At 35.3% G+C, this 27,640-nt stretch overlaps 2 protein-coding genes and 1 long non-coding RNA gene across 4 annotated transcripts in view; all 3 read left to right on the forward strand.

Annotated features, from left to right (window-relative positions):
- Window positions 1-5,956, forward strand: part of LOC136817352 (uncharacterized) — a 9,318-nt gene extending 3,362 nt beyond the window's left edge. The window contains exons 1-3 of one of the 2 annotated variants that reach the window (XR_010848070.1): window positions 3,263-4,325; window positions 4,561-4,622; window positions 5,315-5,956. This is a non-coding gene — a long non-coding RNA (uncharacterized lncRNA). Of the gene's footprint in view, window positions 1-3,262; window positions 4,326-4,560; window positions 4,623-5,314 lie in introns of those variants that run through there. The other variant, XR_010848071.1, reaches the window with a different exon arrangement.
- A 1,683-nt stretch (window positions 5,957-7,639) lies between these two features.
- On the forward strand, window positions 7,640-15,957 carry LOC136817353 (mitoferrin-1-like). The gene is made up of 4 exons (XM_067073694.1): window positions 7,640-8,143; window positions 13,096-13,312; window positions 13,519-13,575; window positions 14,056-15,957. The coding sequence occupies exons 1-4, from the start codon at window positions 7,856-7,858 to the stop codon at window positions 14,604-14,606; spliced, it is 1,113 nt and encodes a 370-aa protein (XP_066929795.1). The 5' UTR covers window positions 7,640-7,855; the 3' UTR covers window positions 14,607-15,957.
- A 6,868-nt stretch (window positions 15,958-22,825) lies between these two features.
- LOC136817217 (uncharacterized) lies at window positions 22,826-26,874 on the forward strand. Its single transcript, XM_067073556.1, has 4 exons — window positions 22,826-22,963; window positions 25,470-25,681; window positions 26,001-26,141; window positions 26,307-26,874. The coding sequence occupies exons 1-4, from the start codon at window positions 22,905-22,907 to the stop codon at window positions 26,705-26,707; spliced, it is 813 nt and encodes a 270-aa protein (XP_066929657.1). The 5' UTR covers window positions 22,826-22,904; the 3' UTR covers window positions 26,708-26,874.
- The last annotated feature ends 766 nt before the right edge of the window (window positions 26,875-27,640 follow it).

Genomic DNA, 27,640 nt, shown 5'->3' on the forward strand with positions numbered 1-27,640 from the left:
AATAGCTATTCCGCGGAATATGATTTTTTTTATTTTTTTTTATTTTTTGTAATCTTTCTCTTTAATCACCCCTGAGGGTATATCTATGTACATAATCATCCATAATCACCCATTACCACCCATAATCACCCATAATCACCTATAATCAGCAATCGGCTACCTCATTGGCTGTTTTTCGTATATAAAGGAATGCACTCGTGCACTCGCTTGTAAAGTCATTCTAATACACCTTTCCCGGGGTGTTGTTTGGGATTTTATGTTTGAGTGTTTCCCTTAGATATAACTAAGATAGAACTAGATTAATTATACCTCACGGAAAATTTGACCGGCTAAAAACGCCGTACGACCCGGCAATCGTCCGTACGGGGACGTCCTTTAGCGTACCTTGCGCGGCCCGTAGCCCGGCGACCGATTACAGTGGAGTGATGAAATTTGGCATGCACCCCCTTCGATATGCTTGACGTCTCCAGAAAGTTTCAAGTCGTGACACACACCCAGTCCGGCGCTAGGGGAGGGGGTCATTCACGGTCCCGTACGGGTCCTTACTTTTCAGGACTTCAGACCTATTTTTTCGGAATCTATACCCAAAAAAACATGAAACATCAAAACCTGGATAAAAATTTTAAAGGTGACTTTGACCCACTTCGATCCGGGGATCCCTAGTGCGTGAAACCAACGCTTTAAACCACTGGACCAACTTCTAGCCGTGCTTTACTAATATTTTTCAGCGATGTCATACCTTCGTTAGCTTGACTTGGCCCAGAGCTCAATAGGGACCCCTCAGAGTATTTTTTAAGACTTGGCTGAAGGTGTACGTCAGCACCAAGTGGTTCACGAGTTGTATAAACGTCCCACTTGGGGCCTCTACAGCCCTCCATATACAGCCAGGCCTCGTTTTCATGTAATTATATCTTAGTTATATGTAAGGGAAACACTCAAACATAAAATCCCAAACAACACCCCGGGAAAGGTGTATTAAAGGTAGCCGATTGCTGATTATAGGTGATTATGGAAAAAATATATAATCATATTCCGCGGAATACAAAATATAAAAAAAAATCATTATTCCGCGGAATAGCTATTCCGGCCGGAACAGCTATTCCGGTTCCGGCATTCCGGCATTCCGCCGTTCTGCGTTTTGTCTCTACCCATTTTCGCGCTATCAAAAATACAACTGTAAAACTATGAAAAAGTCTTCCATATAAGGAAATTTGCAAACATGGAATAACGGACAAAATCAACGCGAAAGAAATCAAATTTTTCTCTTCAATACTTATATGTGTGGGAAAGGTGTAGAGGTGTGAAAAATACTTGTGTGTGATTTACACATTTCTATTGCAAAGGAAACAATGGAAAGACAAATTAAACATGACAAGAAATATAAACTTCTTTATCGGTAAGTTTTATTACTTTGATTTTAATTTTATGGATTTTGAAATTAAAAAAGAAATTTTTCCATACCAAATTTGATAGCAAAATTTCATTTCATAAAGATTTCTATAAGAAAAATATATGAAGAGAGAAAATTTCGATTACGTAATGAAGATCTACTCCAATCAGCTTTTAAGATTCAAAATGAATTTGTCCAATCAGCTTTCATTGCTAGATTTTCAAATTCTGTTCATTATTCGTTGATATTTTTTTCGATACAATATTTTTGTTAGTCTGTTGTCTTATATATTTTTAGTTGAGCGGGGTAACAGCATGGAGGGGAGTTTTTTTTGATAGAATAAATTTGAAATAAGTTTCATTTTTACCATTAATTTTTATTTTGCTCTTTAGATTAGATAATATTACCGTAAAAAATTTAGCAAATAACTATTATGGAAACAAAGAAAGACGCCAAAACGACATCATTGGCTCGCAATATCTTGGTTGGAAAAAGAAATTTGGTTGTATCGATATTTTCAGTTCCTTGATGAGAATTATACAAATTACTAGCTAATTATCAAATTACTACAGTAGCTAATGTTATTGACTGAAGACAATGTAAAAATCGACAAGATGACTGAGATGACGTAGTGAACCGACTTACAGAGAAAGCTGTGCTTGAAAATTGCAAAAGATCCAGATGAACTGACTGACTGACAAACACAATGGAGAATGGAAGTTATGTCAGTTGCTGAACAATCAAACGATACTGAACTACAGGAGCTATTCATGGATTCATCTTTTCCTCAAGGTTCTCTACTGTGGATGCCGTTAGAAATTTTAAATCTATGTAAACCTGTAAACACGTAAATGGTTGGGATATATTTTCTGGACATGTATTAAAATTGCTCAAGTACTGTATTTGTTATTTTATTTTAATAAAAACGTTCTTCAATATAATTTTATTTTAGATATTATAGAAACAAGCAGGAAACCTATATTCACATTGCATTTCAAACTTTTACTTTAAGTAGAATCCAGATCCATTTTCGACCATTTCCTAATTTTAGCCAGTTTAAGGACAAGTTTGGAAAGTGCTTTTACAGTATACAAAGTTTGAGAAAAGTAAAATCTAGAACCATTTTCGACCATACCCTAATTCAGACAGTTTCAGGACAAGTTTGGACAAGCTAAGTTCTACATTGGGAAGTGCTTTTATACAAAGTTTGGGAAAAGTTAAATCCAGATCCATTTTCGACCATACCCTAATTCAAACAGTTTCAGGCCAAGTTTGGACAAGCTAAGTTCTACATTGGGAAGTGCTTTTATACAAAGTTTGGGAAAAGTTAAATCCATCTCCATTTTCGACGATACCCTAATTCAAACAGTTTCGGGACAGGTTTGGACAAGCTAAGTTCTACATTGGGAAGTGCTTTTATACAAAGTTTGGGAAAGGTTAAATCCAGATCCAATTTCGACCATACCCTAATTCAAACATTTTTAGTACACAGTTCCAAATATGGGGAAAACGTACTATTTGATTGGGAAATGATATTTCACAAAGTTTGGGAAACGTAACATCTGGACCCGTTTTTGCTGGTTACCAGCGTCAATCTAGGCTAACAAAAGGTCTGGACAAAAATAAATCGGTTAGGTTTTTGTCATTTTTGGATTGTGAAACTGTGACTCACAAGCTCCAGAAATTGAAATTCCCAACCAGGTTATCCGAATATCCGCATCCAGATTTAAAGTTTGTGAAATTGCATTTGACAACCTTGTGAAGAGTTGCAGGATCCCAACCTTGTGATTAGTTTGGGAAACCCACCTATTCCCAAATCTGGAAACGACATTTCACAAAGCTTGTGATCTATTAATTTTTTCCTGTGAATTCTAGGTGTGTGTGAATCGTTAATTCAAACAACTGCGACCGAAGTTTTTATTTATACATACCATAGATACAACAGAACATAAATTTATCTTTAAAAAGCTCTAAACACTAAAATAAAATCCTCCCAAAGCCAAAGCAAGCTTGGAAACACAAAAATCCTTCCTCTCGCTAAGGCCGTCATCTTGGTTTGAAAATGTTTAAATCCAAATGTCTAATGGATTTCAGCGAATGGCAACATTTTGTGGGAAAGAGGATTTGCTGACTATTAAGCAGCCTCTATAAGAAACTTTTTCGTTAAAGGATGAGCAGAAGCCTAGAGACTTCCAAAGACTTTGGGGAGTCTTTTATTTTCAATTTTCTAAAGGGGGTTACCATTTAACAGGGGGGATTCCCACAAATATCTGTTCTCATGATAATACTTGAAAATAGTATTTCTCAACCAGTACTATTGAATTATTTTCCATAGATAATGATATTGTCAAACCTTTTTAACAATAACCTTGTCATTCAAGGCTTCATGGGACTGAACAAAAAAATTTAAGGAAGTTTCTATGGGTGTTTTTGAGGAGATGTAAATCTGAACCTTTTCAGTCTTGAACCAAAAAATTATAATTCAAACCTTCAGCCAGACAGGAAATCTAGTAATATTATTCTGGAAAGATGATTCAAGTTCTTGTTGTTTTTGTTTTGATTTTTTTGTTTACTCATGAGGTCCTGGAAATGCTCTCAATCTACACGTTCTATTATTAGTTTTAACAAATTACCACATAAGATAACTGCTTTTGCAGCATTCTTTGTAATGCCAAATTTAAGATGGACTGAAATTAATAATTGAGTTTTAAAAAGAAATCATTTGCTAAAAGAAAACTATTCAAATAATTGATAACCAAATATGAGGCACTATTCCTATCACTGTTATCCGACTTGTCAGATTGTCATACTTTGAAATTGAATTTCCTCTATTTAGCTTATTTAATTTCTTACTTAGACAACATTTCAGAGGAGCCGTGCTTTCAATATGTGAGAGGACCTGGAATATTAATTGAAAATTCTTCTTGCACTTATGGTAAATGAGAAAGTGAAAAATATGACTTATTTTAACTGCTTCTGCTTACTAGTTTGTTTTTAATTTGATTGTCTTGCCTACTTTTAATTGTGATTTGTTACATTCTAGTAAATTTGTGTTCCTTTGAATGAACTGCTATAGCATTTTTATCTACGTTTGGTTGATACAATATTTTCAAATTGAAGAAAAAGTTTGAATCAAATTTTGTAATCTGATTAATTTTTTTTCACTCTAGTGATCAAGTGATTTATTTTGATGGATAATCAGCATTCAAAAGATGTCCAACTTGGAGAAATGGTAAAATTAATGTTTCTTGGGTTTTAACGGAATATTACATTCTGCTGGGGTCTCAAAAGGGGGTGGCAAATGTTTCATTTCAGGGTGATTCTGAAAAGGAGAAAGAAGGAGAGCATGGGAAAAAAGTTCTGACAAAGCTCATACCATTTGCAGCAAATTTATTACTTAGCAGTTGAAAAATCTTGCATTATTGGTTAACTTACAAAGGGCTGAATCACTTTCTGAAAAGTATGCATATTTTTGGCAAAATTTAAGAATAATGGGCTAAACGTCTCAGAGGGAGGGGCAAAAGATGTTTCCATTTTCTGGTTTGGAAGGTAATTTTTTGGTTTACAGACATCGGAAAGGAACCTTTAGACCGGATGATGGAAAAAAAATTAAAATTAAATTGTTTTTTTTTTTTCAAACTTGAATTAATGGTTGAGAAAATAAAAGAAATGTATTTTGAGATACCAGAAAACAACGAAAGTTTTGTAGTGGTTAAACTTGCGTTAAGGGTGCCATTAAGGAAAGCATACAGTATTGGAGAGCTTTTGTTATTTCCTTTCTATCGCATCATACCATATCATCCGATACGATCAGTTCCATTGATATCCTGTGTGGCCTTGGTAGAAAATTAAAACTATCCATCGTGACGCTTGCTTTTAACCATGCAGATCGCCATGATTGAAGCAATTCCCTTTCCATTTTAGCTGTTAACTGGATGCTGGACATTTGCTGCCATACGTTGAAGTTCTTGAACGAAATTTGAAATGATAACAACGTGATAATACGTTGAAAGAGTATCGTGCTATTTCGATTGTTTGACGGAGAACAAACTATGGTAAACGATCGAAAGAGACAATCCAACTTGTAATGGTTATAGATTACATGATTTTTTTTAGAAGCATACAAAAATCCGAAAACAGGCTCAGAGATGCTTAGGTCGAAAGCTTGATAAGGCTGAAAAATGCTTGAGGGGATGCTTAAATCTAAAGCATAAATTTAGGAAATGCTGAAAATCCGTGAAATTTCAGCCAAAAAAGCCAAAATCAGGAAAAAAATATTTTTTGTAGGCTCAAGCAATGCTTGCCATATGCTTAATTTTTCCCCATATCTGAGCCTAGATATGCTTATAAGTGCAATGCTTATAAAAAAACATGTATTCTGCTTTCACTGAAACTTTAACTTGGGTATTAAAGACTGATTGACAATTCAACGCAGACTATTTCATGAAGGAAGTAATGCATCATAAACTCTCGACGCCTAGATATTTTTCAATTTATTGTACTCTTATTAGATCAATATAATTCTATGATTATTTTGTAAAAATACATGGAAAAGATAAACCTTAATTATTCTAACCGAAAACAAACCCTTTTTGGGAACCCTTGGAAAGACTTTTCCCTAAATTTTGGTAGATTTTCCCCAAATTTTGGTTGATTTACACCAAGTTTTGTTCGAAATTTCTGGGAATTTTGACCCTTTCTGAGGGAAACTCTCGATTTTCTTGATTGTGGAACTTCTTCTTCAGAGACTAACTTATAAATCTTTGAGGTGTGAAAAAGATATCCTTATGGCTCGCACATACCCGTCTCCTGTTTTGATCAAGTGCACCCGGTGGGCTCTTTTGCTATGCTATCAAAATGTTCGGATAGTGCCTTCAAAATTCCCAATATCCAGAACATTCGGATTTGGAGAATTTAAATAGACTTTTAAAGTAGTGTTTTCTCCGCGGAAGGGCAGTTTGCGAACTTTCTACTTGATTTTCGACCTTTGAATAAGTATACGTCTATGATAGATTCTCATGGCGTTATACTCTGCAACTATCGTCACTTGAAGGACTGCCAAATGCCTGAGCCAAGTGTGCTACATTTTCACCTCTTTTTAGCTGGAAATACAGTTCCGTTTCCATTAAATACTGTAATCATTGTAGGCAATTTTGGTACAATTATTTTCATTTTTATTTCCAGCTGGAAATAGAGAGCCGTTCCCATAAAATATCTATATTGCTCTGACATTTTTCCTTTTTTATCTCCAGCTGGAAATAGAGAGCCGTTCCCATAAAATATCTATATTGCTCTGACATTTTTCCTTTTTTATCTCCAGCTGGAAATAGAGAGCCGTTCCCATAAAATATCTATATTGCTCTGACGTTTGCTACATTTATTTTCCTTTTTCATCTCCAGCTGGAAATAAAGAGCAGCCGTTCCTATAAATTTGTATATCTCCTCCTGGCAAATATGAACGGCTATTTTAAGGAAAAGGTCGAAACTTTTTTTTGAGAGCTGTTCCCGTTCAATTTGTTCCCTTTTCCTGGCATTTTTTTCTTTTCCAGCTGGAAATTTGGAGCCGTTCCGGACAACCCGATTATGTTCATTTTATAGAAATTTTCTCCTGGCTGGCAAAAAGGAACGGCTTTTTCGTGTTTTGCCTCGGTGGCTGCTTCTGAAATCTGAGAAAGGAATCATTCCGATTGTTCATCATAGTTTGTTCTTAGATTTTTGCTAAAATTTACCCCCGGGGGGGGTACTACCCTTGTCGACCGACGGGGGTGCTCCGCTGAGGTTCGAAAAATGGACCCTACGTGGGACTCGAAATTTGCGAAAAAAGTGACCCTGAATGGGACTGAAATTCCAAAATTTTCTACTTTTTCCCCAAATTTTCCAAAAATAGGCACCCTACGAGGGACTGATTTTTCTATTTTAGTGTTTTTGCGACCCTACCTGGGACTCGTGAATGTTAAAAAAGGTACCCTGACCAGCGGAGCATCCCCGTAACCCATCTTGCCCTAGTACCCCCCCCCCCCGGGAATTTACCTTGTAACCTTATAAAATTCAAAACTGTTCTTATAAAAAAAGCATGTCAACTATCAACCTACGACGGATGACGGAGGAAGCAAGTTTGTGAGATGTGAAACGGGCCTACACATCACTTTGTATCTACTTTCGTTTTTAGTACATTTCCAGGTTGGCAGCTTTACTATATCTGGTTTCAATACTACGAGTGTGAATGGCCAGCTTGGCTAATCGGACTCTACGGCTTTTAAATTAGCAACCATGCTTTTACGCACTGGCCGATGGCGAAATTGCAGGGGAGGAACACAATAATAATTTCAATACCTTTGTAAACGAGGAACAGGTATATTGCTGACTCATCCATACAAAACTGATTATCACTTTTTGTTGAAATATTTGGATTGACTGAGATTCTCATCCAACTGCTGACCGAACTTATATGATGATATATTGAAAATGTCTCAACAACACATTGAAAAGCTTAGAGTTGCTGCAAATTTGAATTCACAACACAAACAAGTTGTTATTAATACAACATTAATGCAACAACAGAATCCTCTTCCATCCATGAACTTCTCTTCCAACATTTCAACAGAAAATATGTCTGAAGATTTACCAACTTCATCTCCTGAAGGTTCGCCAACCGTTATCATCAACAATGATAACACATCTGTGTACATCATGGCAGGAGCAGCAGCAGGAATTATGGAACATTGTCTCATGTATCCTGTAGATAGTATAAAGGTATATATCCTAACATTCAATAAGTTGTCTCTCAAGGGAAGGATAATATTTATAATAAGGAGGTCTCACAATAATTGATAAATAGATAAGAATTTGTCAAGAGACTTCATTTTTCACTCATGAACCCTTCTAAAATACATGTTTCTCAGTTCTCAGAATAAGCTCCACCGACTATTTTCTGAAATTATGGCGCATCAAACCAGAAATATCTTTTAAAACGACACTATCTTTCTTAAAATGATACTATATCTTTGTTAAACCGATATCGTCAACTTCTCTAACTTGGGACTATCTGACAAAACATGGGACGGCCATCTAGTCGCGCGGCTGAGGTCGAAAAACGTTTCATTTCGTGATACATCTTTTAGATTCCAAAAAAAACAACGGAAACTCGCGAATTAGTATGTGTAGATTACAAAATCAAAAAGTTTCCACGATATTATCGTGCAAGTAACGAGTAATTGGCGATTTTTTGCGTTTCCAGGCAAAATTGCAAGGCCTGAAAATTCATGATTTTTGGGGGGTCTTCAAATTAAAAAAAGACCTATATCACATGATAGAGCTCTTCAAACTGAGCAAAAAAGTGTATTACACCAAAGTCCCAACTTCTCTAGATCAAAAGTTATGGGCCTATTTGTGGTCAAAAAGGTGTTTAATTTTGCATAAATTAATGCAGATTGTGGGGAAATTCCCTGTTTTCCATCAGTTTTTTTACCACAAATAGGCCAATAAATTTTGATCTAGAGAAGTTGGGACTTTGGTGTAATACACTTTTTTGCTCAGTTTGAAGAGCTCTATCATGTGATATAGGTCTTTTTTTAATTTGAAGACCCCCCAAAAATCATGAATTTTCAGGCCTTGCAATTTTGCCTGGAAACGCAAAAAATCGCCAATTACTCGTTACTTGCACGATAATATCGTGGAAACTTTTTTATTTTGGAATCTACATATGCTAATTCGAGAGTTTCCATCGAAAAAAGTGGAATCTAAGAGGTGTATCACGAAAATCATTTTCTAGCCACTTTTTTCGACCTCAGCCGCGCGACTAATCCGGCCACCATTTTACCGAACCTCCAAAGTCTTTTAATACACCGTTTAGGAGTCTCGCCTCCTCCACTGTGTTCCACCGTGAAAACGGTAGGTAAAAATGCGCACTTTAGTACTGTGGAAGGTTAGAGGAATGTAAACATTTTCAATTTTTTTCTTTCCTTTAAAAAGAATGACTTATATATTTGAACATGATATCAATGATAATTTTATGGATCTCTCCTGAAAATTTCACAAAAATTCATCAAGAGGAAAAGAAGTTATGATGAAAAGGAGTTCTTTACCTACCGTTTTTCTGCTGAGTTTCCTTATGAAAACCAAATTTTTACCTACCGTTTTTTTACGCTCTTCCCCGTAGTTTCCCGCGATCACTAAAATCAAAACAATGGAAAATTGTTTGGACGCGTGCGCAGTCGACACTACTAAACGGTGTATTAACATACTGCGAATCATACCGTGAGATTGGTTAACTTGCATCACTGATGCAAGTTACCTGATCTCACGATAGATAGCAAATAATGTGAATACGCTACTCTCACCAGGTAGGCTTTCACACCACAGAAGGAACACATCTTTGCGACGAGAAATGTGTAAATGCGATCACGTGCATTCACGCAAGCATCCAAACACAGATAAAAAAGTCTGTTCTTCAGTGGAAAATTGTGAGATCTGTTATCGAAACTCGATACAATCAATCACGCACGCTGGAAAAGTCTCTAGAGAAAAACAACACACAAAATCTTCAAATTATGTACTTTTAAAATGCTTAAAAAAATACATTTGGTTGTGATTATGAGATGGTCAAAGTTTGATTGATAAACTTGGTTGAAGTATCAAAACAAACTTGTTGTCAAAGAGATTTAAATAAAACAGTAAGTGAAAATACAGTCCAGAAATCAACCGTCCCAAGATTTGACCAATCGTCACAAGTTAGAGCAGTTGATGGTACTATCTCTTTCAAAGCAATACTATCTTTTTTGAAATGACACTATCTTTGTTAAAATGATACTGTGAGATCGGGTAACTTGCATCAGTGGAGGGAAACTTGCATAGCCCATGAAATGAATGATAAAATAGAAAGTTAAATCAAAACAAACCTGATTGACAAAATTTGCTGGTTGTAAGATGTATCTCCTCTAAGTCTTAATCATAAAAGTGATGTCATGCATAATTATGTTTGACATCATTATTAAATTTGAGATTACACGTCCAGCGGCCATTGAGAAACATCTGAATTCCCGCCATCTTGAAATTTGTGATCTTGTTAGGAGTTTTATTATCCAACCTGGAAAACGATTGTAAAAAGGGACACGAAAACTATTTTGGACAGCTCCATCAGAAGAAATTTTTGTTTTGGAATAATGACTCATTCGGATAGAGCTGTAGAAAATGTGCTCCTGTTCAAAAAAGAAGATTAGGGAAAGAAAGGAAAAATCATATTTTCATAGCTTTCATTTTAAGGTTAAAAATTAACCAATTGAAAGATCAATACAGAAAAGGAGCATGCCAAAATGCATCACGAGAGAATTGGAAAGTTCGGATTTAAGCGTATTATAATATAGACTAGCCGGTACCCGGCGTCGCACGCCGGTTAAGCTGTAGCTGAACGCACTAAAAGTCCTTTGGATGTTGAAGGTGGCTTAAAAGCACGATCAAATATAAAAAAAGAAATCTCAAAGTCTGCATACAAAATCTTCAAAGTTTGACTCTAGTCCTCCCCTGGGTGGCTTATCTTTTAACCATATTTGGATTGTGTACTGTCCCCGTGACTTAATTTTTTGTTTTTAAATCTGCAAGTAGATTTTTGTCTTGCTTCGCTCGCGGTAAATATGCCGTCCAGGAAAAAGCGGGAGAGAAAGCCACAAAGAATATTGCAACTCTATGTTTATATCAGATTAAAAAAAATGATAAGACAATACTAAATTACTTTTTTTACCCTTACCATATCTGGCCATATCTAACTTTTCGAATTTAGATATGCAAAATGTCGTACACACTTTTTAACAGTAACGACGACTCGAATGTTTTTATATGAAGAAAGAGGTGGACTATTTTTTGTATTTTTTTCTCTTGCTTTTTATCGCCCTTTGAATGCTGATGTTATTCTACAAACTTTTTTATTTTTATGTTTTGATTTACATTTGAAATGTTCTTTTCTATAAAAGGAATTTGTTTTGTTTTGAAAAGAATTCGAATGCCATTAATAAATACGATCGTTAATCACATTCGAAAACATTTAAAACAAAAGAAAAGAGAAAAACCTTTGGTGGGCAAGCCTGGGCAGAAATTAAAATTACTAAATGCAGATGGGCCTTAAATTTCAAAACAAAGGCTAAATAAAGTCTAAACCAGGCTCTATCCGATTTATCAATCAAAACAAACTTATCGTTATCGAGAATAAAAACATTGCTTGCGAAAACGAAAGTGACACATTAAACAGACATACAGACTACGGCTATTAATATATAGATAATAAATGATTTAAAGGGAATGGATTGGAGTTTCCAGTGTCGAATAACGTAACGTTTTTGAATTCATTGCATTGAATTGCTTGAAAAAAGTTTATTTGACCCTAGTAAACTGGAGCCCGCTGTTTTCTTTACCTGTGTTTCTATCGAGGCCCGGAATCTTTGAGCTAGCTAAATTATGACGTCATAAAAGTGCAAATTATGACGTCACTCAACTCTAACTCAATTTTTTCATTTCCAAAAAAGATTTTTCAAGCTAGAATTAACTCGATTTTTTTTTTCGCAAAAAGTTTTTTAGGTTTTTTAAGTTTCCGACAAGGAAACAAAGTGAAAAATCAATTTTGAATATTGGGCTCGTTTTAAAGCTTTTAAATGCTGTTTGGGCAATACCTAAAGTAAAGAAAGAGCCAAATTCTGATATGAATCCTTTTGAATATTTGGCTCTTTAAAGCTTTTAATGCTGTTTGGGCAATACCTAAAGTAAAGATTGAGAGCCAAATTCTGATATGAATCCTTTTGAATATCTGGTTGTTTTAAAGCTTTTAATGCTGTTTGGGCAATACGTAAAGTAAATATTGAGAGCCAAATTCTGATATGAATCCATATATAAAATATCAGAATTGATAAACTGGCTCCAAAAATATGAGCTCTTTCCATTATGCCTGGAAAGGCTTGTAATGACATCATCAAAAAACATTAAACCCTCATAACTTTTGATAGGTAAATTTTCATGGCATGTTTATACCTCAATTTCCATCAGAATTTCTATCATGCCCTTTCCAATGGAACCATCAGATTTTGGAAATTTTCTAAAAAAGTATTTTTTCGCCCAACCTAATCAACAAGAGTAAGTGTGTCTGCTTAAAATTAAGTTTAACAACCCCTAAGGGTCATCTGTGCCAAAACTTTAGCCTTTTATCACCATCTGAAGTATTGTAGCATTATATATTATGTGCTGACAGACCTAACTGACAAGGCAAATGCTGCGGTATAAGCTGCTGTAATTTAAATTATAGAAAATAACAAGTTAAAAAGCTGTTTCCATTTTGATTATGGGCCCATCAGGATATTTTGTAGTTACTGTGATAAGGATGAACCTTGTTGTGTTTTCTCTAATGTCGGCTAATGATTCTCTTCATAATAAAGAGGGGGTATTTCAAGAGGCTTTGCAAGTTTTGAAATACAACTTTGAACGACCCTTGTAAAACTTTTTTGATAGATGCAAATGAATATCAGGTCTTATAGTTTGCAGATATTGTGTAATGTTTACATTCAAAACTTTTATTTATTTTACATAAAACATGACATTTGACACCGAAGCAGAAAGCTTTAAAAATGAATTTCCAAAGAAAGTCCTGCTGTAAACACAAAGTATTTTTGAAACTGTTTATTATAGACGAGTATCCTTTTTTACATGATTTTATTAAATCCTTTTAGACTCGACTGCAAAGTTTGCGTCCGCATCCAAAAGCAGCTTACAAAGGTGTTAGTGATGCATTCCGTCAGATCACAAAAAATGAAGGCATATTGCGACCATTACGTGGAATTAACATTGTGGCACTAGGAGCTGGACCATCACATGCACTGTACTTTTGCAGCTATGAAATGATGAAAAGTAAATTGAATGGTAAAGGAAATACCCATGTGACAAATGGTAATGTCCAGTAACATCGTTATGTTCTTGTTTTCTATACTTATAAGCTACACACTCAAGATGAGAGAACTGTAAGCTTCGATAATATCGCATAAAGTTATGAAATTGTTAAAGTAGAATTCTTATCTAAACAATGCTAATTAGGCATGGTGAAACTGCTTTTTAACAAGAAACACTGCTATAGAAAATATTCCTTCATTTTTCAGCATTATCTGGAGTGGTTGCGACACTTTTTCACGATGGGCTTATGAATCCAGTTGAAGGTGAGTTGTGTTGTTTTTTATTTTGAGTCAACAACTTTGAAAATAAACTAAACCAAGACAATCCTCTCTTGTGTTTACAAGTTTAAAACTTCGCAAAATGTGGTCGGGTAAATAAAGTATACTTTCATTTATTTTTTAGAGCAGTCTATTTGAGTAATCCAAATTAAGAGTTTATGTGTTTTTCAATGATCAATATGGACTTATTGCATATAGTTGCTTAACAATTTGAAGAACCATGTGCCTTACATTTCATCATTTTAAGATTTAATTTGTTGCAACATTTATGACGCTAAATCATATCTCATGTTAACTATCAAACCATATCGTTATTATCTATAATAGATAAGATCCTCAGATTAGAATATCCTTTTAACTTCAAATAACCAAACAAAGAGTCGATTAATGCTTATAAAAACTCCATAAATCGTTTTTTGGCGTCAGACCGAAAGTTTTGAAATAAAACTTGTATTCTTGTTTCAGTTGTCAAGCAAAGACTTCAGGTGTATGACAGCCCATACAGAGGAGTTTTCCATTGTGCTACTCAAATCCTTAAAACTGAAGGAATAACTGCTTTCTATCGAAGTTTCACAACCCAAGTCACAATGAACATCCCATTTCACTCAACACATTTCGTTACTTATGAATTTATGAGAGAACGTTTAAATCCAGAAGGAGGATACAATCCACGTGCGCATCTTCTTGCTGGTGCGACAGCTGGTGGTGTAGCGGCCGCGGTCACAACGCCATTAGATGTTGCTAAGACATTGTTGAACACTCAAGAAAAAAGTGTTATTTTGAACTCTTCAATTAAAAAGATTCCCGCTAAACGACGACTTGTGGTAACTGGAATGTTCAATGCTTTAAAAACTATTTATGTGATGAGAGGTATAAAGGGATACATTCGAGGAATGAAAGCTCGTGTTATTTACCAAATGCCATCTTGTGCTATATCTTGGAGTGTTTACGAATTCTTCAAGCATTACCTATCACTCTCCATATCTGACGAAGAGATGATGGACCTGACAGTGTGAAGTGTTGAAGTGTTTGTGGTGATGGATAAAACCGCACTGTTTACAATTATGCTTCACTAATGCAGCCCTTCTAAGCTGTTGGGAGACCAGTCCCATTCCATCAGCTCTCATGGTACAACAAGCATATTGCCTACCATCTCACCAATTCGGAAATACTGCTTTCGCGAGGCAAGGAGCCCCCACCAGTATGAATTGGTTAATCAATCAGTCAATCCCTATGAAACGTTAAAGTGAAAATCAGTTTGTATATTTTTACCACTGGACGCGTCTTGTTGATTATGTCAAAAAGATGTGCTTTTGCGCAGACCTGGTGTCGCCATAAGCACACTTTGAATCGCTGGTTCGTTTCAAAGAAGATTTTTTTTATCTGAATCATGATCATGATACATAATGTTTGCACAACTAGAAGTTGCCACTGACCTTGTATCAATGAGAACATTGTCGCTGTATCAGTGTATTCATTTTTCCAGGTGTGCACTAGCCCTTGTGTTGGATTAATTTTTCACGTTTCTCGCTATCTTTCCCTTGCCACCTCAAATTAATTCCAAAACCATTCCCCTTCCCTCCTTTCAAACTTTAACAAAATTTTTGCTAAACAATAAACGCTCTTTTTCTAACACGGCCAGTGCACACTTGGTTTAATAATATACTAGGATGTCAGCATAATGAAAAACCCAAAGAAATTAAAATGTGTCAATAATCGTGCTTTTGCGCGTTCAAATATCGCCATCAGTACTTCTTTAACACGATGTTCGCAATATTATATTTTGTATCAAATCACTTGTGGAAAATTTTGTGTATAGTTGTTCAATTTTCTTCTCTTTTTTTTCAGTTTTACAAATTTGTTCATGGGTGTTTTTTATGCCGGCTCTCTTTCTTGAGTGTAAGTAAGTGTCGGCTTTTGGTAGTGAAATGTTTATAAAAGTTTATTTGAAAGCTTCGTTTGTTTCCCGCGAGGATTCTCATTTCTTATTCTCCATTATTAAATTGTTCACATTTAAGTCGAAGATTCAAATATTTTTCGTTCTTTGAAGTAGTGGCCTATCCAAGACCCAGTTTACATGGCTGATCTCACACTCTCAAACCTGAGATTGACTTGTTGCAACACAATTAACTGTTTTGGGGCTTTCCCTGATCTATATGGATTTTGAAAAGTCAAACTTGGATTTTGAAATGTCACTCGCTACGGTGTGAGAACATTCATGTAAATAGGGTCTAACACTTGATGTTTTTCATCTTGAATTTTGTAGTGGTAATATTCATGCAAAACTTTGACGTTTAGATATTTGTAATCATATTTTGTTATCTTACATGTATTTTATGCGAAGATATCGTTGGTAAAAAAGTGCAATTCGGAAACTGTCTTTCATTCTAAGTGCTTCACTCCAACGGAAAGTAGACAATTCCCAGGGGGTACAGCCGCAGAGTATATAGCCTGGTGGTTGTTTCTAATTTTGTATCTCAAAAAAGTTACTACCCTGTACTAAATTTGGGGTGGGGTTGGTATATCACTCATTTCAAGCTAGTACCTGTTACTGTATTCCGGTGTTAGCGGGTAAAATGGATGACATTTTCGCAAAAAAACTTTGATTTCAAGCATTCCTACATTTTGAGGTGAAATTGACTGCTAGGTAAGTACATTAAAGGAAGAAATTTTAGCGATGGCCGAAAAAGTATTTTCAGATGGAATTTAAAATGGCGGTTAACTTGAAAAATTTAATTTGGCGGACGAAGGACATTTTTGTCCAAAAAACGCCATTAAAAAAAGGAAAAACTTGTTTTACGAAATTTTGACGAAATCTGCCAAATTTTTTTTATCGACAAGATTTCTTCCTTTCGGGTATAACCATTGATTTCAAAGCCCCGAACGGGCTAGATCCGAAAATAATGGATGGGAAATTAACCCACTTATTTCCCATCCTAAGCACGTGACCCGTGTGTTTTTTCAAACAAAATTTCTAAATGCGGGGCAAACTTAAGGTTTCACTTTTTCTTGCTTGCGAAAGGTTGAAGATTCAACTCTTAACCCCTTCGGGGCTTCAAACTCAATGGGTATTACAAAGTGTTTTCCAGGGTGATGTAGCTATATTTACCTTGGTAACCGGCTTCTGAATAGGGGGTGGGGGTACTTTTTTCCCTAAAAAAAAGTTAGTACCAGGTACTAAAAAGGGGCTATGGTACCTAAGACAAATTTTTCATAAACTCAGGCTTAATTTCCTATGGGTTAGTACCATGCGGCTGTACCCCTGTAATTCCCTAATATTTATTTATTGAATGATGGAGGCCCCTGTGGTCCGAGTTTTTTACAATCGGGGGCAGATTACCTACTAAGACACGGTGGAATTAGGAAAATGTCTGAACTCTGAATCCGAGACTGAATCATAATCAATTTTTCGTGCCAAAGTGACGGGGTATCTTTACGACTTGTATGGTTCCTAAGAAATAAGATTATTGGCAATAAGTCCATTCCGAGCATTTTTTCAAAGCAATATATCATTTGGACCTTTCTAGAAGGTTTGTAACCTTTGACCCAAAAGAGATATAAAAAATCTGGATATGCATTTTTGATAGCATCTTCCAAGTTTTAGAAAAGTATATACTGTAATAAAAGATTTTGGTCAGAAAAATCTTCAATTTCTAATTTTCAGGAAATTCTTAAAAAGCTGCTTAAAATATTCCTTCCAACAAGATTACTTTCAGCGATATCATTTCCTCCTAAAGAGCACGGACTGCCAATTTCTTTGGAATAGACTTTAGAGGAAAATCGAAAAGGAGCCTTCGGGTCGCCAGTTTATTTGCTAAAATATTCAAATTAAAATGTATACATTTATAGCCTTTCTTAAAAACCTTGTGCGCCTGGGGGTGTTGAACATACCCCTAAAGGTACTACTCGGAGGGACAGCAGATGGCCGCAGGTAGACGAGTACAACAACTTTCAATAAATTCTATAAATAATGCTTTATTAAAGTTGAGTTAGCGTTCTTTAGTGGCGGCACTGGTATGCCGAATGTCGGGTGGGTGTCACCCGATTTTTGAAAGTCGTACATTTTTTAGGCTGCTGGCATCCACTAACTAACGGATTCGTGTTCCTTATAGTCTAACATTATTTGGCGAAATTTTGGGACCCTTTATCTTGAAATTTAGCCTTTTTACCTTTTTACCTAGAGACAAAATACGGGATTTTTCTAGATGTTTCCAAGTCTGAATCGCAGACATCTACAAAACCGCAGGTCGTATTTTGTTGCACCATGAACATATAAACGACTGGACATCTATCTTCTATTGTGTCTTTGAAGCGAGCTTCGTTGTTGCCGCCTGTATTTCAAATTTGGTTTAAACAATCCGACAATATTCCATCACAATTTTATTTCTATGAATTACTTAGGTAAAAGGATTGATAGAGCTTGAACATTACTCGTAATTCACAAAAGAAATATTCTCAAATTTTTTTATAAGTTTGCAATATATTTTATCAACATTTTTCAACGCTGAAATGCAGAATTTCAACTGCGTGTATACTTTTGAATCACTTTTGTCACTCGAATAATTTTTTTTATAACTTGAAAAAAATAGTATGCCAAAGTTCAGAGCCTGTGTTATAAGAATATCCTTATATGAATCCCATACTCTCTAAAATTATTCCATACTTTTGAGTCGAAATTTAGAAATATTAGTCGGAGTTTTGACAAGCCGACGATGATTTTGCCTCTGTTATCTTTGTTATGATATAAATAAAAGACTCGAGAAGAGTAGAACAACAGAGAAGTTTTGTCGAAGTTTTGACGTTGTTAGCAAGGTATTCCCAAGAGGTATACCATCAAAATTTATTGTTTCATTTCATGATTTTAACGAGGCGGTAACGAAGCTAGGCAGTGTTATCTTCAAAAATACAAAGGAGATGGATGTCCAGTCGTTTATATGTTCATGGTTGCACACAGAAGATACATCAGGGCACTTAATATTGATAAATCTAATTTCTCATATTTTACAAAATCTCCATATACCACAAGAAAGGAGGAAGAAAAACTAGCAAACTTCTTCCCGCCTACTTTTTTTTCAAAGTCCAAATATATTTTCCAATCTACGATTTGGTGCTTCACAGAAAGTTTAAACATTACGTAATGTTATATTTGTAAGCTCTCGCCAGCTAAAAAATGTCTTTATCCGTATATCGGCTAAAGGCGGCAAATCGTTGGACAATATTACTTAATAGACCTTTTCATGAATTACGTCAACAAAAATTAATCCCAAAGCTGATTCAAGGTTTTTGAGAAATTAAATTAAGTATTTAGTAAACTTTGAGTGTGAAGTTATTACATTATTCAAATCTTTATCACATCTCAAGACTACAAAATTGATCAACAAATTGAAATCTGAATAAAATAAACAAAATCTATCGTATCGTAATAATGAAATGTGTTTTTGGCGAGTGAGAGTACCCCTGAAGATTACGACGCAAAATCGATTTCAATTCCTGAATCAAAGGATTTGGTTGACCTATACGAAACGATTACTTAGGTGACAGGGACGCAGGTTTTGGAATGTCCATTTTTCCAGTGTTTCACTTGACACTCTTTGCTGCAATAAGTTGTTGTTTTACACCTGGAACACCTCTTGAATTGAGAGTTATAAGTCACTTCACAGGTACCAAAAGAGCAAGTCTTGACTTCTTGATATATTTTTTGTTTCTTAGCTACCTCTTGAAATCCGTGACGAAAAGTTTCAATAAATGTTTGGTGTTCACTTGTAAGTAATAGTAATTTCTGATGAGTCACTTGTGATACTTTTAGTAGATTCTCGTTACATTGTTGCCGCTCTTTAATCTTCTTTGCTAACAATTTCTCAAAGTCCAAATTAATTAACTGGTTTTTACAAGCACTTGTGCCTTCGAGTACAAGATTCAATAATAAAATGAGTGACTCTATTTGACTGTCTGTTGATGATAATGAAGTTTGTGCTAACATGTTATGAACAAAAGATAAAGCCCCACATTCAGCAAAATGATCATAATATAAGTCATCCGCAACTCCAAGCATGACAACCAAAAAGGTCAACGAAATAGCATGTAGAGAATCTAATAAGTTATCGTCCAAATTTTCTGTATGTAGATTCATAAGTGCTGGTAATAACTGAAAGTCCTTCTGCACTTTTTCAACTATATCTGAGGAGCTTGTTCCAAGTTGTAAGAAATGCCATGCATAATACTTGGTCATTGTATTGGCTTCTTTAGATTTGATCTTGTCTAGGATGCATTCCAACGTATAGTGATACATGGAAGTGCAAACAGTTTTAGCATGTTCTATGTTTTCTTCTTCAGAAAGTGATTTATACAATTCCTTCAAACTGGAAACATCATTACCTTCAAGTCCTTCTTTAACGGATAATGCAAAGTTATCAGGGTTTCTTTCAGCGTTGCTCATTTTCAATTATTCTAGAAACAAAAAACAGTTTTTAATAGTGAGTCTGAACATATTATAATAGATAGCAATACAACGGCGTTTTTTCTTGAGTCTGATACCCAAATTGTATTAAAAGCTTCAGAATATTCAAATTCAAAAGCAAGTCACTGCTGGTCTTATGGCTTGCAGGGACCATTCATCATTCTAAAAGCTAAGTGACTAATCAAAAAAATGTTACGATACTTTGCAAATATTTAAAAACAGTTCTTTCCAGTTTTTTTCTAACCATAGTTTGCAGAGGTTTATGAAGCCCCTAGGTTTATTTCATCCCCCTTTACACCCAAGCAGTTACATCAATATGCCTTCTTACCTGTCTTTAAAAATATAAATAAAAGCAATCACGGAAAAGGACGCGAAAAAAAAAGACATAAGTGTGAGAACAGAGTAATCAAACTCGTTAGAAAAAGTACCATTAGAAGTCATAAAAAATCAACCCTGAATAAATGCAATCGAAATTCCAGAGAACTTCATAATTCCCCAAACAACATTACATTACTATGTCAAACTCCCATCACATAAATTTTACAATTACGTCAGAGTAGACTACGCTCGCCACCGAAGAGGTTTATTTGGAAAGGGTAATTATATTTTATTGTTCCCTTCTTTTTTAGTAGATTCGCCGGGTTAGAAAAGTATGAATTTCTTTGTACTTATTTTTACCTACCCCAAATATTTAGGAGGCTGAGTTTTAAACAAATCGTCAAGTTGAAACGAACGATAAATGTATCAAGGTCTGTTTTATTTACCCCCTGGTGACTTAACAAAAGAGACTTAATTATTGAAAGTTTGTCTCGGCCTTTTTATAATGAGCGAGACATACGTTCTCTGATTACGCAATTTTCATATTGACATTTTCGAGGCATTTTGATGTAACTGCCAAGCCCCTTCTGTAATTAAGTCTTACCCCCTTCATTTACAAAAAGTCTGTTTCGAAGGAAACATGCTGTATGTGTCAAAGTGATCAAAGAATACAAAATATATAAGTCAGGGGCCATTAACTTCACCATATAACAATATAACTAGCGTTTTTATTAACATATGATGGTACATATTGTTGCTTTAAAATACCATTATAGTCCCGCTGCTGAGATCGAAAAAAGTGGCTAGAAAACGATTTTCGTGACACACATCTTAGAACTAACTTTTTTTGGTGGAAACTCACGAATTAGTATATGTAGATTCCAAAATCAAAAAGTTTCCACGATATTATCGTGCAAGTACCGTAGAGTCGTTTAATATCGACATACGTCTTGCAATCTCGACACCGGATCTGTAAAATAATCAAAACAAACCTTGAATGAAATTCTTGGTATCATTCTTATCGAACAAGTTCATCCATCAAACTAGAAGTTCAGTAAACATTGCAATCCTTTCAATTAAAAAAACAGCCAAATTATAAGCAGTTTTACATACAACTTACGAAACGCATGCAAACTGCCTCGTAACTTTCTCGTGTCCATCATTAAAATTTTACAACTTTATTACGCTTCAAGTCACGTGATAAAAATAATTCGCGCGCTTAGTCGACCTGGTTTCCATTTCCTTATTATTTATTGCAAGCACACGCTCTAGGCGCTAGGAGGCCGCGTTAAACTTCTAGGCGCCGCACCTAGCACACCCGGTCCCTTTTCAAATTCATAAGGAAACCGGGTTCTTTTAATTATTTTCGGTTCACGGTAAAAAGGTCTACTAAAAAATTCCTCGCATGCAAAATGTTGTTGTGATTTGGGCATCTTCGTTGAAAGCATGCTAATTAGTTTTTAGTGATTCCTACATCGTTAAAGTGTTCTTTTCAAATATAAGTAATAACAGTTCACATTTCTCATATCATATTAACAATCTGTGACGTGAATAGAGAGAGAGAACAATTTAGTGATTGATTGATAACTTTGGTATGTATTTGTTTATGTTTGATTTTTTATTTCGAAGACCAGCCTACAGCTATGTCGAGATTGCAAGACGTATGTCGATATTAAACGACTCTACGGTAACGAGTAATCGGCGATTTTTTGCGTTTCCAGGCAAAATTGCAAGGCCTGGAAATTCATGATTTTTGGGGGGTCTTCAAATTAAAAAAAAACCTGTATCACATGATAGAGCTCTTCAAACTGAGCAAAAAAGTGTATTACACCAAAGTCCCAACTTCTCTAGATCAAAAGTTATGGGCCTATTTGTGGTCAAAAAGGTGTTTAATTTTGCATAAATCAATGCTGATTGTGGGGAAATTCCCTGTTTTCCATCAGTTTTTGACCACAAATAGGCGTATGTGGAGTAATTAATAACTAACTACTCTAATTAAAAGACTGTCGCGTTCACCAAAGCATCTATTCCCCGAAGCCAAAAAGAAGTGAAACAAGTAGCAAAACCATCCATCCATAATAGCATAGCTCACAGTACACAAGACTCAGACCAGTCTGGAAATGATGCAAAGCTGAATTTTAAACTATATTCAGATGTAAAAACAAAGAAAGTTCTCCCACTCACACTGAATATATTTGGCGTAGTGTTACACCATTTAAATGAAAATTTCCAGACTGGGATTCAGCGTTCAGATGTTTCAGATTTTGGACTTGGATTCTGGGTTACCATCACGCACCGCTATTTACCTACCATCTTTAAAAGCATCTTTTGACTTGCTTATTCACATCGAAATATAGTCGGATGGTAATCTCAACCATGCTAGGCGAGACAAAAAGACAAAAAAGAATGAGTCCTAGCGACGTAAATAAGGCGGGAAAAATAAAATATAAAATGTAAACAAATCACTTCATCACTTTCGTTTTCCTCTTTTTTTTGACACTAGGCCATTGCTTCGGGCATTAATAACGATCATCAAATCATGAATCCAACTTTAGCAGAAAATAGCATTTATAAGAAATCAGATTACATAGACCAATGGTAAGTCAAAATAGCTATATCTATTTATACATTAAAAATAGGTTTTCCCAGTGGGGGATCATTAATTCACCAGTGTGAAGGTGTGAAGTTGCATGCAGTTTTGTGACCTTATTCTCGCTAGCTTCGACCTTTTAAGGCTGTCTTAAAGCTATTTCAGTTTTCATTGAGCGAAACTTTAATCCTACCGTCGCGTCAAAGTTATAGTACCCTATTTTAAATATTTTTGATTCAAAGTCTTCATTTATATTATATATCTTCTTCATCAAATTGTTTCATTGCGATATTTAAATTTTCAGATTCGAGGATATTTGGCCTAATAGAAAATGTATTAAGTGCCAAAGCTTTGCGGGCTACATCATGCAGAATCTTATTTTGCACGTACCAAATGGGAAAATTCACTATAGCCAACAGAGCCCTTAAATGTTAAATGACTTTGAGTTTTCAGAACTACCTACCTTGCAAATTATTAAAACTACAAACACCCTACCATGTCCCAAGTTAAGACGGTCTTAGCATAGCAGGGTAGGCCTGCGCCTTGATTTCGAAAGTGGGCCAAAAGTTGGGGACTCCAGATTGCATTACATTTTTGTTGGGTTTTTGAGTGGTTTTTGGTGTTTGTGTTTATGTGATTGCTGTATTTGTGTTTCTGCTTGGCTTTTTAAACTTTATGTCTATTGGTTTGTTGTTTTTTTTCGCATAAAATTCTCATTTCTTGACAGAATGTTTGATTGGTTTGATTTATATATTTAGAAAAATTCAAAAAAATAGAAAAAAACGTATAATTATAAAAATATTATATAGTCCGTTTTTAGGTTTCATCTTTTCAACACTTGCTCTCCATGAGGTCAGATCTCTGATCTTCACCATATATATATTCCAGGCCCGGCGGAAGCGCGGAGACTTCAGCCTCTCCAGTTTTGAGCAATCGAGATTCTTTTCCCAAATTCCTAGTGAAGTTTATCTCATTTTGAGGTCTTAGCCAGCCTAGCCCCACTTTTACGGTTGTTCCGCCGGGCCTGTATTCAAAAAGGGTAGGCTAGAAAGAAGACCTTGAAGTGCTATTTTTTACCACAAATAACTTGTTTACAGAGAAATAAAGATAAAAGTAGGATTCTCTAACCATCGTTGCTAGCCATCGTGTGTAGACATTTGAGTGTGACATTGAAAGATTTTGAAAATCTTTAAAAAATATTTAATGTGAAAAGTGAAAATGAAGTTTGAGTCTACTTTCGAAAAACATTTTCCTTAATCTGAAGAATATGGAGTCGAATACATAAGTTTTCTGCACTCTATTGTTTGATTTTAGTCATGGGTACTAATCAGGGGGCAAAGATTACAAAAAACCTCATATTTTAGGCTGAGAATATTGATGCGAATCTAAAACGTTATCCCCCGGAAAACGATTTACAGGAATCTAAAATCGCTAGTGAAAATCAAAACGCTACAGAGAAAGGCTTCAGACACGTAAGGCTATTAATATATGGATTTTTAGAAATCTAACCACTTATTACCAAGAAGCTAGAGGAGTTACTAGGGGCTACAGTTGGCAGATGACGTATGTGCAAACGTGACCTTCCAAAATCGACCGTTAGAAAAACTAAATTTTTGTGAGATAGTGACCCTAAGTAACATTTTTGAAAAAATTTCTTTGATTTTCGAATAGTTTTCTACCCTGAGTGCAATTTTTCCGACCCTTAAAACTTGGAGAGACTACTTTGAAGTTTTCTGAAATTTGTAGTCTTAGAAGTGGATAACTTCAATTTTTGCGAATTGATAATTTGAAAATTAGAAAATTAGACTCTTTCTAATCTAAGCGCTTTCACTTTTATGTTTATTGGCCAAAATTTGAATTTGTGCTAAAAATTTATTTTTATTGAGCTGACAGAGATTCTACTGACTACTGGACATCCATCTTTTACTGTCTCTTTGAAGCGAGCTTATTTGCAACCTGTATTTCAAATCCGACAAAACTCCGCCCCTATTTTTTCTCATTTAGTTCGCAATTGAAAAAATTTTGATACAGTTGATATAAATTTTAATATCTGATTATCGACCAAAGATTTGTTAGACTCTTTCTCTCTAGCTCAATTATTCAGAGACAGCCGAGACCATTGCGTAACTTACTTGGGACTCTAAAAGTCGTCCCAATATCGATGGTTTTAATAATACGAAAATGGGCATACACCCCTGTAAGGTAAGTTGTCTCAATACACTTTGATGCTGCAGCTTTTGATTATTTGAGATCTATTTTACCATCAGTGCAAATTGTATCGGATCGACTTGTTTTAATGATCATTGATGATGATCCAGTCATCGAGAATTCACCCCAAATTTTAGATTAATACGGGCTCCAGACATAATTAAAGAGAAAAGAGCTGGCAAGAGTCTTGATAGATAGCCCTTCGAAAACCAATTTTTAAATAGGCCTGCCTACACGGTAAAAGGATTCGATTTTCACAAACTGGACTAAACTTTAGTAAATGCAGTTTACTTAAATTACTCTTAGTATCCAAACGATGAAAGATTTATCAAAAGTACAACCGGCTCGGCGCAAAAGAAAGCATACCGCAGAATCTTGGACAGCGAAGTACAAACAGTTGGAAATCTTTATTTTGAAGGATCTCAAGAAAGAAGAAATTCGTTCGTCCATCAAGAAAGAAACTGCAATAACAAAACCCTCAAAGAAAAGAAAGGCAGCCACCGAAATTTCACTTCTAGGTATGATATGTATACTTTTGAAAACATCGCGTAGATCTTTCAGTACACAGAAATCTTGCACTATGTTGCGAAAATTACTCTCGCGAATCAGGCAAAAAATTGCGTAAACGCGGAATTTAATCTCGTAAAAACCAATCACACGTGTATAATTCGTTTAAAGTAGCCATAGTAAATTAGAATTTAAACATTTTTTGGAATATTGTGAATTCGTGGATTCGTCTTGGACTTTCAAAATAAGTTGTCATCGTTAATGTGTGTCCTCGTGCTTCTGCGTGAATCACACAAATCAAATTGAATTTCGCTTTTAAACAAATTTCAGCAAATGCAGCATTTCCTGATGATTTGGATGTGTCATTTTATCACGGAGAAATGAGCGATGTTTCATTTTCACTGAATACCACGACAAATGATCACGTTGTCCCGGACACTTCATCGGCGAAGCTTTCTACTTTTTGTAACGGTATGTATTGTGGATCACTTTTTTGAAATTCTGACCCTTGGCTCAATATCGAAGATGGGGTCAGCAAATAAGAAATCAAGATTTGTAGAGAAAGAAATTTTAAAAATGAGCCATATTTTCTTCAAAATTTGTTATGTTGTATGTCTACTTTCAACTCAATTTTAGATGTCGAGGATCCATTGATAAGTGAAGAGCAAGATATAAAAGACAAATGTTTTGGCAAAGTAAAGACACCTTCAAATTACGTGAGCAAGTTGCCTTCGCTCAAAGGGAACCAATCAATCTCTTTCAACAGACAGACTTTACATTCCAATATCTTAAAAACACCTGTAATACAAAAACCGCATTATTTGACAAAAGAGCAATTTACATCTCCTGCTTGCGTTTCGATTCCAAAAATACAGAAGTTAGTTCCACAGACTCCAAGCATCCCACCAAGAACACCATATCTTGGTTCAAACCATCGACAAAACAGTGGCTTCTCAGTTCCAGAAACTCCAGCACTCCTTCCGAATAACAGGGTCACTATTGTCAAAGAAACACCGATGATAATGCAACATCGTTGATACAAGAACCACCATGGATTCTGTTTGTTGGAGTTGGACTCAAAATAGTTTCGTTGTTTGAATATTTTACCGCGATTTATATGTAATTTGTTGCGTTTATGTCCTTGTGGTTTTTTCTTGTTTGTGTAATTTTATTTGATGTTGAAATCTGATATGGTATGAAATTATATGGTTGCAAGCTTAAAAATCCAGCGAGATGGTTTTGGAGTGCAATTTTTTATATAGTCTATTTTCAAGAGGGGCTGAATTTGTAGTCTATTTTTCCCATCGAGGATGAAATTTTGGCCAAATTTTCCAGTGGGTTATTAGGGGGTCCAAGCGGGCCTGTGACACAGGCGTGCACTTCTAATAAAGATTGGAAATATTCGATGAAAGAGAGCCATTTCAAAACATCATACAGATGTTTCTCATAGAACCGATCATAGTAACGTTGAAAATTTAGTGGGTAGTGCACACAGCAGAAGATAATTTGACATAAAAATATCGTCCTCCGTTGAAAAATACCCTACAAGTTCAGCCCCACTGGAAAAATTAAATTTGTTTTTATCGCCATTTAGGATTCAATTGCAAAGATTGCACTCCATAACACTGCACAGGATTTCGATAGAAATTTTCGCCAGGGGCTGCGAGAAAGGGGGTGTGCTAACTGATGTTTTCGGTTTAAAACGATACGATATAAAACTTAAAAGCGGAAAAAAGCCTTCTCAAAAAATCTCATGGTATTCGTGAAAGTCCTGCTATACTTATATTATGGTTTGTTAAGCGTTTTGTTGAATTTAAAGTTTGGACGGGAATGACGTTTTCAGGCTACTTTATCTTATCGGATATTTCGATTTTGGAGGGGCATAATGGCTTCCAGGCTATATTCTCAGCTTAGTCAGACCAAAAGCTTTTGGATCCTAAGATCCTAAACTCCTAATGTAAGTCTTAAGT

This window comes from Clytia hemisphaerica, unplaced genomic scaffold (genome assembly GCF_902728285.1).
Source record: "Clytia hemisphaerica strain Z4C2 unplaced genomic scaffold, Clytia hemisphaerica genome assembly, whole genome shotgun sequence".
Lineage (NCBI taxonomy): Eukaryota > Metazoa > Cnidaria > Hydrozoa > Leptothecata > Clytiidae > Clytia > Clytia hemisphaerica.